Genomic DNA, 10,096 nt, shown 5'->3' with positions numbered 1-10,096 from the left:
GCCTCGGGCAGCGGGGCAGCTGCCACAACACATCTCACCTCACCGCCCACAGCGCCTTCCCTGCCCAATGCGGCTGCGCACTGGGCTGGACCTCCTTACAGTGGAGGGGCAAGATCTACACCTGTGCATACTTGGGACAGGAGCCAGCTCTGGGCACCTTTGGCAGCTAAAGATCAGTTCCTCTTTCCTCTGCCCTACTCCACCTGGCACCCGCCACACTGGCCTCTGCAACTCCAGCCCCAGAACAACTCAAGAAAGGGCAGGACTCCGGTGTCAGGGCAAGATGGAGGTCTAGCTGTTACATGCTCACCCACTCTGGTTGGTCCCAGAAAATACCTTCCCCTTCCCTTCCTCCATGCACACCAGCATGTGAGGGAGGGGGAACAAAGGGGTTTTCAGAGGGGAGTTGTACACATAAATAAAACTCTTTGGCTAGTATTGGGAGGGGGCTAGGGCTCCTCAGAAGACTGCTGAAAGCTTGATTCTGGTTAGGGTAAGTGGCCTGGAGAAGGGAGGAGAACAGACTGGTCAAAGCAGTAAGTAGACTGCACGCCATGGCATCAACACGCTAGGCTACACTGGGGCGGATTGTCATGAGCAGGTCACAAACACCAAGAGCAATGAGACTAGTCACTGAAACAGACGCCTTGACAGGTAAGGGTCTGCCTCCTTGTCTCTGTCCATCTCATCCTCACTTCTCACAGTGTTCCCATGTTTCTTCCTAAGTCCTACCTTTCAAATAGCCATCAAATTCCTGGTCCCTATTGGCCCTGGTCCCCATGGCCCTTTCTCCTGGACCCACTGTCTTCATTGCTAGCCGTTACGGCCTTCCCAGAGCAGGCAGTGGCATGTTCTCACTTGTGAGGCATCCCTGTCAGAAGCACTTAGTGTACAAATTAGCCATGGCCTCCCTGCCTCCCTGTGCACAGCTCTGGGCACTGGGCTGACAGGGCTGCAGCTCCCGGCCCTCTGCCACCTGCCCGGGGCACACAGCAGCCTGGTGTGGACCCCTGGCCACCGCTTACAACCAAGCAGGAGGTCCCTCCCTGCTGACCAACCAGGAATCTCTTGAACCCCAACTTTGATTAAAAGGATTGTCCACCACAGGGTTTATTCAGTGAAATTCTGGGGGCTTCAAAGCTGAGGCCCAGCCTTGGGTTACTCCAAGAGTGTCAGTCCCCAGTGTTGAGGGTGGTGGAAGGGCCTGCACAGGGGGCAGCTTACAGGCCCCCACTGCCCCACCCGCCATCCTGCCTGCCATTCAGGCAAGGAAAATCATCTATGACAGGCCCAGGAAGGCTGGCCCCGGGGGCCGCAGAGCAACGCACACAGCTCGACTTCCCAACATATGGCTGCTGTCGGCCCCAGGCACTGCTCAACCAGTGCCAGGCTCAGAGACCGGGTGGGGGCGTGGGCAGCCTGAGCTTGTCCCACCCACCTGGACAGGCCGGCTGCTCCATCTAAAGGAAGATGTCCCTGTCCAGCTGGAATGTTGCCATGAAAGTGAGTTTACAAATACCACCACCACCCACACATAAATAACACCTGGCTCAGATCCTTGGGGATCACTGGAGTCTCATCCATCCGGTTGCCCAGAACATAGCGGCAGCCCTTTCCTACCCCAGGTTGGTGGATAACCCAGCATGTCCCGAAATAGACCACTCAGATCCCAGGAAGAAGATTCCTCAGACTTCTGTATGCCCCCAGTATGGGCTCCACCCATGTCCTAACTTCCTGAGCCTGGGCTTTCCCTATGCAGTTCCCAGGTCCTGTTGCCTCCCTTCCTGTACCATGTATCCACTGTGGCTCCCTGTGGCCATCAACACCTGCAGCCTCCAGCTGGTACGGAGCTTTAGGCACGGTCCTATCTCTGCAGTCAAGACCTCAGTCTGCTCCCCCATTAGCCTACAGGCCCCAAGGACTCTTTGATTGTGCAAGAAAGGTGAAACCCCAAAGGTGCCTCTCCCTCTCTGGACCAGGGATTTTACATGGACTCTGGATGCTGCCATGTGTCCCGTACTCGTAAAGTACAAAATGAGCCAAGGCCAAGTATACTGTGTGGCACGCTGGGGCTTCAGAGTTGCTGCCACTCTAGGGAGTCACTCTGTGCATGGGCTTTCGACCCTGTTTGGCTCTAATCTCTGTCTCTGCCCACTGTGCAGTATCAGCCAGTCCCATACCGGTCTTGGTGAGGGCTGCAATGCTAAGGGAACGAGACAGTGCACAGTCCAGGAACTTCATCGAGCTCACAAGCCTCCAGCACACACAGAGCCAATGCTAATGGAGGTGACAGGCAGGCAGCCATGGGCAGATCAAGCAGAGAAGGTTAATGGCTGAAAAAAAGCCTCCAGCTGAGGGTAAAGGCAAGACTCATACCAGGAGAGACCACCAGGCTCCTGTCCTAGTGAAGGACACTATTAGGGCCTGAAGCTAAGACTCGGGCTCTCTACTATAGAGATGAAAGGGCTGCTGCTTACGGAGTGTGGTCAGGGTCTCAGGCTCAGGGTGACAAGCCCAAACACAAAGCTATGGGCTCTCAGCCACCCGCCAGGAGGTGGAACCATCTCCTAGAGCTCACTGTCCCCTACTTCTAGAGGGGTGGGTGGAAGACCCCAGAAGAGGCCTGTTCTGAGGCAGGAGAGGAAGGGGAAATCAGAGAGGCTGGATGTGTCTGAGAACCCCATGGGCAGAAGAAGGTGAGAGCCTATCAGGTACACCAAACTCTCCAGACCTCCGTGAGCAAGGCCCAGAGCTCAGGAGTTTCTCCTCTAGGAAGCTCAGAAACACATCCAGGTGATAGAAAAAACTTAGGGTCATTTTTGGATGTGGTCTCTCCCTTCCCTCTCATCCAAATCTTTGAAAAGCCCATGAAAGGTGGTACTGATGGGCATATGGGCCCCTCCAGTTCCCTCCTGCTTTTCCCATTCTGGGCATGTTTTAGCCATCTCCCTTCTCTGTGCCTCCATAGAACTGGCCTAAGCCGTGATCACCTCTGGGGCTATCGACCTCATGCCTGAGATGCTATATAGCATGTCTCTGGGTTTCTCCTGCAGTCACCTGAGCTGCACCAGGCTTTGCTCCCTGCATGCTGAAGCCAGGTCATCCCTGGACAAGGGTGGCAACCTCCAAGGTGCCCCTGGTGTTGCTGTCAGCCTGCCCCTGGTGTTATCACACAGAAACTGTTCCACGGTTTCCAGAAAGGGCATGGCTAGAAAGTACAGAGCTATCCTTAAGAATAAGGAGCCTGTGCCTAGTGTCCCTACTCTCCTTGTCTCAGAGCGGCCTGAATCTGCCATCATCTCTAGTTAGTGCCCACAAGGAGCTGGACCCCTGGCCCCAGGACTACTGGCACAATGGCTGCTCAAGCTGTCTCCCAGCCCCAGGCCACCTGCATGGTCAGCTGGTTAGCTGGGCCAGGGAGGCAGAAAGGCGTGCTGTACCTTCCTTAGCATCGCTTCCAGCCCTAGATGTCCCTCAGTTGGGGGTGGGCTGCTTTCGAGGAAGGTGCCATGGAGACAGGAGCAAACTAGACTGGAGAGGCCCTGCTCCTTGACCAGGAACCCTTGGACGTTGGCCAACAGCTGGGTCTTGGCCATTATGTCTGCCACACAGACATGAGAACCAAGTCCAGGTTCATGGAACCAAAAATACTGAACCCTCAGTGCTGCCCACCCTATGACTACCCCTATGTAGTGACCCAAAGTCACTAGGGAGCTTCCCTTCTTCCACAAGATCTAAACTGGAGAGGTCCCAGGAGCCAGCAGCTGAGTCCTGGGTTCCCCGGAGTCTCTTGACCTCTGTGCCTCTGCAGTGCAGGCCTGGGGTAGCAATCACTCTTCCATGCTTAAAATGCCAGGCAGCACACCTCTGGACTAAGGTGTCCTCCCCACTCACAGGCAGAAGAGAGAGAGAGAGAGAGAGAGAGAGAGAGAGAGAGAGAGAGAGAGAGAGAGAGAGAGAGAGAGAGAGAGAGAGAGAGAGAGAGAGAGAGAGAGAGAGAATGAGAATTATCTATCTCTGTGCATGCCATGCCCACTGCCCACATGCACCTCTGGAACTCACCAGTTAGGCAAATTTCCCTGGGACCTGGCTAGGAAGTGTGATCACAGATGTTAAATTGTGGCAACCCAGGAGCAGCTCTGGCCACAAAGACATTAAAAGGAAGGAAATTCCAGAATTTATAGTGTGCTGGGCATTCCAAATCCTCCTGGGTCCTTTGTCACCTCACAGCCCTTCTAGGAAAAGCCATCAGTGGGGAGAATGAGACCCTCCAGACAGTGGGCACAGGCACTGCATCTGTCCTGAAGCAGGGCTGAACCTCCTAGGAAGGGGAGACTGAGGACTGGGATGAATCCAGGGGTTGGGGGTGTTAGTGTATTGTGACCATTAGCAGGTCGAGCAAGGGGCTTGGGAGACGCCTCCTGTTTGGAGCAAAGGAACCACACAGGCGCTCTGACTGAACCAGGGGAAGCTGGCAAGGACCCATAGGTTCCACCACCTGACTTAGCCCCTCCTGGTCAGCTCTGGAGACTCCCTATCCTAGGGTTCAGTCCCCAGGCCCTGGTTTGGGTGGACAGGTGGCTGACAGGGGCCAGAGCCCTGACGGATGTGTGCTGACGCCCCATCTTGCCGCTGCGGGGACCCGGGAGACTTGGCTGCCCCTGCGCACCCCCGCGGCAGCCTGCAGGCGTCGGGGGCGGGGACGGTGCCAGGAGCCCCTCACTCGACCCGCACCTGCGCGCCACTCCAAGCTCTTGCTGCACCGTGGCGGGTCCAACCTCGCTACCTCCAGGAGCCGTCCCGGCGCGCGTCCACTGAATGTGCGGGGCAGCGTGCAAGGAGGTGGGGGCTGTCTGCGGCTGAGGCTGTCCCGCCTTCCTCGCCCAGCCTGGTCGGAGGTTGCTGCGTTTGGGAGCTCGCGCAGTGGCGCACGCGCTTCGCTACCAACTTTGGTGGGCGCCCGGGAGTCGGCGTCGAGGGACACGGAAAGCGGCGGCGGCGGCATCACGGATTCGCTACCGCTTCCAGCTCTGGACCTCAGTTACCCCGCGGTGTCCGCAAGTGGGAAGTTTGCCTCTCCAAGGGGCCTGGCGCACACTTGGCAGACGCCATAGGCTCGGTTCAGCAGACGCGGTAAGGCAGCACTTCCAGTGAAGTTGGGGCTCAGGCTCCGGACTGGGGTAAAGGGTTGCTTGTGGTCCCAGCACCCTGAGGGATCATCAGGGCGGTGCCCGCAGCGGGGAGGCAAAAGTAAGGTTTGGGGTCCCAGCTGTCCACCTCAACTCCTGTGCCCATTCCTGTAGGGTACTGAATCCCAAGAGAATTAATGAATGGGTGGGCTGGCCCCTCTAGCTATTAGTTCCCTTGACCAGGCACGCAGCCAGGGTGTCTGGGAACACATGCCAGGTCATAAGTTGGGGCTGGGACTGGGTGGTGGCAGGATGAGTGTGCCTTTGTGTATGTGTGGTGTAGGGATGGGCACTGTGGTGGACCAGTGCCCAGCATCCTCTGGGTCTTGGAGAGGTCAACACCTCGGGTGCCTGATCTGGAGAGAAACACAGGAGCCCCAATCCCTGGGTTCAAGGCCCCAGGAGGGCCCCCCAAGTCCGGGCTGGGAGGTGGGTTGAGCGGTAGCACCAATCAGCACAGCTGTGTGGCTCCCAGGGCTGGGTGATCGATGGCCCCAGCACAGACGCCTCTGTTGCCTGAGCACACATGCTTATCTGTCATCACATCTTGTGGGAGGGGAGCGGGATGCAGGCAGAAGAGGCTGCCTCTGTACATGCCAAGCCCAGGCTGGGTCTGCAACCCCTCAGGGAGCCCCTGACCCTTTCCTGAGCCAGCATCCATCTCCCAACCCAGAAGTCTCCCTCAGTCTGTGTTTGCCCCATCTCCAGAGCCCAGCCTGGTTATGTGGACTCCTCTGTATGGTCCCAAGCCTTTTGGCATGCAATGCTTTTCACCCATCTAGCTGCCCACCTAAGGTGCCAACCTGATATTTGGTGAGAAAAAAAAAGATGAATATCTACCATGGGCAAAAGGCAATAGCCAGCATGCAAGAAAGCTGAGTTCAGCAGCTGCCTTCCACTCCCAACCCTGCTGTTCAAATCATGAGACTCATGTGTGTCTGCATATATGATGAGTCTATGTTCAAGTGTGAGTCACAGCCGTGTCTGCATGTGTCTTTGGGCATAGTCTGTAATGTGGGTATGCCCTGGTGAACAGCCGTATCCATTCTGAGTGGGAAACGGCATGGATGTGTGTGCCCTTGGTGGCATACCCTGTGCCTGGTTAGCTCAGCCATGCAGTTGTTGTTCCTCCAGGCATAGAGCAAGGATTCCTTGGGAATCTTGCACGCTTGTATGCACACACCCAAAGCCTATGTGCACATGCACTATGCACAAGAGCTACAATAGTGGACTGCCCAGGTGGTGGCCCAGATGGAGTGAAGAGAGGTTTCTGAGCCAGCGTGCAGGACGAGAGGAGAAGAGGGTCTTGGCTGAGCGCGGTCACTGCAGGCTCAGTCACTGACCTGCCTGAAGCCACCCAGATGGAGCTGGGTTGAGCAGGTGGCTGTGCCATGGGGCCATGCTGTAACATCCACTCCCCCCAGCCTGGGTTGGGGGACCTCATGTGTGGCTGACCCCCCTGAGAGACTTCCAGTGTCTACTTGACACTCCATTAGCTGACTTGGGCATGCATACATGCACTCACACATACATTTGCACATGCAGTGTTAGACAGATCTCAAGTTTCCGGTGGCTTCTAATCTCGGAGCTTTGCTTCTGTTTCTGGCAGGGGCAGGTGGCTCAACCAAGAAAGTGTCTCTAGAGGGCCATCAGACTGGTGGCTCTGGTCACAGGCGGCTGCTTTCATTCTCATGCTCAATGGGTGCCTGCCTGGCGTAAAGAGCAGAGACTAAATGGAGACCAGTTATCCCAGAAGCTGACCTACAGGGCCAGCTTGACTCCAGCAGTGGGGATTTGTACAGGGTTACTTGCTAAATAAAATACAAGATACCCAGTTAAACTTAATTTCAGAAAAACAATGAATATTTTCTTAGCATAATTTCCAAGTCCTCTTAGACCATCCTTACATTACAAACTTGCTTATGTCTACCTGGGGACCTGGGCCTTCATTTTTTTCCCCTTTCATTTTCTCCTTTCTTTCTTATGTCTGTCTGTCTGTCTGTCTTTTTTGTTTGAGACAGGGTTTTTCTGTGTAACTATGCTGGCTGTCCTGGAACTCACTTTGTAGACCAGACTGACCACAAATTCACAGAGATTCGCCTGCCTCTGCCTCCAGAGTGCCACCACTGCCTGATCCTTCATCCCTTCCCTTCTTCTTCTTCTTCTTCTTCTTCTTCTTCTTCTTCTTCTTCTTCTTCTTCTTCTTCTTCTTCTTCTTCTTCTTCCTCTTCTTCTTCTCCTCCTCCTCCTCCTTGTTTTTTTTTTTTGACAGAATTTCACACTGTAGCTCAAGATGGCTTGGAACTCAGAGAAATCCCCCTGCATTAGTTTCCCAAGCTATGGGATTGCAGGCCAGTGCCACCACATTCCTCCCAAAAGAGTGAATGGCCTGCAGTACAAAGGCCAGCCTTGAGGCAAGGCAAAGGGGGTTTCGTGGGTTCTGACGAAAGGACCTCTAGTGAAAAGGAGAAGAGAGTGAGAAGGCCTGGTGTTAACTAGGTCCTTGTCTCTCCTCTCTGCAGGTGGCCATGCTGCCCAGGCTTGCCTGCTAGCAGGCTGCCATGTCTCGAGAGACAGGTTCATGCCGAGCGGGCACTGGGACAAGGGCACGGTCACGGAAGCCCAAGAAGCCACACTACATCCCACGGCCCTGGGGGAAGCCGTACAACTATAAGTGCTTCCAGTGCCCCTTCACCTGCCTGGAGAAGTCTCATCTCTATAACCACATGAAGTACAGTCTATGCAAAGACTCCCTGTCTCTACTGCTAGACTCTCCCGACTGGGCATGCCGCCGTGCACCACCCTCCCCCCGGCCTCGGGTGCCCACCCCCAGCTGCTCCACAGACTTCCCAGACCCTGGTAGCCAGCCTGACAGCCTTTCCCAGCGTCGTTGTGGCAGGGGGCCCAAACCTGGACCAGAAGAGTCCCCAGGGTCACTGCCCCCTCTGGCTAGAGCCATCCGGAAGGGTTCAGGCCCCAGTAATCTCTTGGCAGAGTCATGGAGACCAGGGCTGAGTGGTGGTCTGATGAGTGGGACTCTAGGGGCTGTAGCTTCGTCAGGGTCTGAGAGTAGTGTCCCCTGCTACCCACCACCTACCCAGGGAGAGTTCCCTGAAGCCCAGAGCCTCCATTTGTCATTGCTGGGTGTCAACTACCCTCTTAGCCCAGGCCTCTTCTCCTATCTGGGGCCCTCGCTGGCTGCTGCTGCAGCCCACATGCCCTTCCTGGCCTCAGCAAGCCCCTTGTTGCCCCCCGCAGCCTTCCCAGCCCCGCAGACAGCCCAGCGCCCAGGCCTGGCTCCCCGCCTGTACTACCCGCTGCTATTAGAGCACAGCCTAGGACACTCAGCCGGCAGGGCTGTCCCTGCCAAGTCCTCTGTGCCCCTCAAGGGGCCTCCTGGGACTCTGGCTGCCCCTAGGCTGCTGAAGGTGCCTGTGCCAGGGCTGGGAGCACCCTGGCCCCATGGCGCTTCCAGAGACCCAGGGCATGAAGGAGAGCTGGACCGGGCGGCTCAGAGCAACCAGCAGAAGAGGCTGCCCCCGGGCAATATGCCTGAGCTCCCAAAGGCTCCCTTGAACCTGGCAAAATTTGGCTGTCAGAGCAGGTGGGTATCAGGAGCTCTGGGTCTTGGGGTGGGGGTGTTAGGGGTGGGCTGGGTGAGAGATTAAGCCATCTTTAGCTTACTCATTAGGTGTAGAGACTCCAGGCCATGGAGGGACCGGATACCAGAGTCCCTTTTCTTTTCTTTTCATTTCTTTTCTCCTGGATGTCCAGTTCTAGACTGGGGCCTCTTCTTTTCCCTGGTGTATGGGTGACACTGAGCAGAAGACACAGGTTGGGGTTAGGGGGACTTTAGGGGCCAGGATAGCCTTCTGACTGGCTTCTACTTCTCAGCCTGCCAACAGGCTCCTCCCTGATATTCTGGCCTGAGGACAAGGAGCCAGGTAACCCTGAGGCCCCAGGCTCTGAGGTCCACCTTCTGCAGCAACCACAAGGCCAAGTGCTAGGAAGTCCGGGTCCCGTGGGAGAGGACCTGACCCAGGCCTTTGGTGACTACGCCAGGGTGGAGCAGTGCTTGGGACAGCTGACACCAGCTGGGGAGCTAGCCCCTCGACCTCTACGGGAGCAGCTTGGCAAGATTCGCCGTGAGCTGTTCACCATCCATCAGGCACTGGCCCGGGCAGCTCGGCCACTGGACACACCCCTGGACCTCTCAGTGAAGCGGGTGCCTACCAAGGGAACTAAGGCATCTGCAGAGTCCTGGGGACTGCCTAATTCAAGCCCCATGCTGGCAAGGGTGGCTTCTGAGCCATCCAGCATCCTGGGACCTATACTTGAGCCTTTCTCCAGCCATACCACCAAGTGTGAGGCTGACTCCAGTGTCCCCCCTCCTGTCCTCCCGCTCCAGACCCCCGAGGACCATGTGATTCCTGGGAGTGGCTGGGGCAACCGTCTTGGGGCTGGCAGCTCCCAGACCCCTAAAGATACCCCAAGCTTGCAGATCCTCCCAGGCACTGAGGTCTGTCCACAACCACCTTAATGTGTGGACTCCTCTCCCTGACCTGGGTCCCATTGTCTGGGCCTGTCCAGTGTTGGTGTGCATGTGCTCTGGACAGATCCCCCCACTCCCCCACCAGCCCATGGTAGAGGTTTATCTCTGGGGTCATATGGACATAGCAAGGTCATGATTTATTTATTGAACAGAGTTCCGGACATTAAAATAGAAACCATCTTCAAACACCTTACTTGGGTCTCTTTCCTTTTCTGTCCCCCCATAAGCACCTAGGCAACCTCAAGGACAACCTCAATGTCCTGGCCTGAGCATCCCAGTGAGCAGTGTCTTGGACACTATGGGATTCACCTTCAGCCTCAAAGTCCTTATTGTAGACTTGGTTCTTCCAAAGAGT

At 56.2% G+C, this 10,096-nt stretch overlaps 1 protein-coding gene across 1 annotated transcript; it reads left to right on the top strand.

The window, feature by feature from the left end:
- Positions 1-5,032: 5,032 nt before the first annotated feature.
- Prr35 (proline rich 35) lies at positions 5,033-9,934 on the top strand. The gene is made up of 3 exons (XM_040748367.1): positions 5,033-5,133; positions 7,712-8,793; positions 9,084-9,934. Exons 2-3 carry the CDS (start codon positions 7,751-7,753, stop codon positions 9,727-9,729), a joined length of 1,689 nt encoding a protein of 562 aa, XP_040604301.1. The 5' UTR covers positions 5,033-5,133; positions 7,712-7,750; the 3' UTR covers positions 9,730-9,934.
- The last annotated feature ends 162 nt before the right edge of the window (positions 9,935-10,096 follow it).

Source organism: Mesocricetus auratus, unplaced genomic scaffold, assembly GCF_017639785.1.
Source record: "Mesocricetus auratus isolate SY011 unplaced genomic scaffold, BCM_Maur_2.0 Super-Scaffold_100007, whole genome shotgun sequence".
NCBI lineage: Eukaryota > Metazoa > Chordata > Mammalia > Rodentia > Cricetidae > Mesocricetus > Mesocricetus auratus.
Note: the sequence above shows the minus strand (reverse complement) of the source record. Positions and strands in the feature narration are given on the sequence as shown.

Bases quoted from the DNA above. Each gene is read 5' to 3' on its own strand.
- Prr35 (XM_040748367.1), top strand. From the start codon at position 7,751: ATGTCTCGAGAGACAGGTTCATGCCGAGCGGGCACTGGGACAAGGGCA. The intron at 8,794-9,083 runs GTGGGTATCAGG...TCTACTTCTCAG, and splicing joins AAATTTGGCTGTCAGAGCAG to CCTGCCAACAGGCTCCTCCC.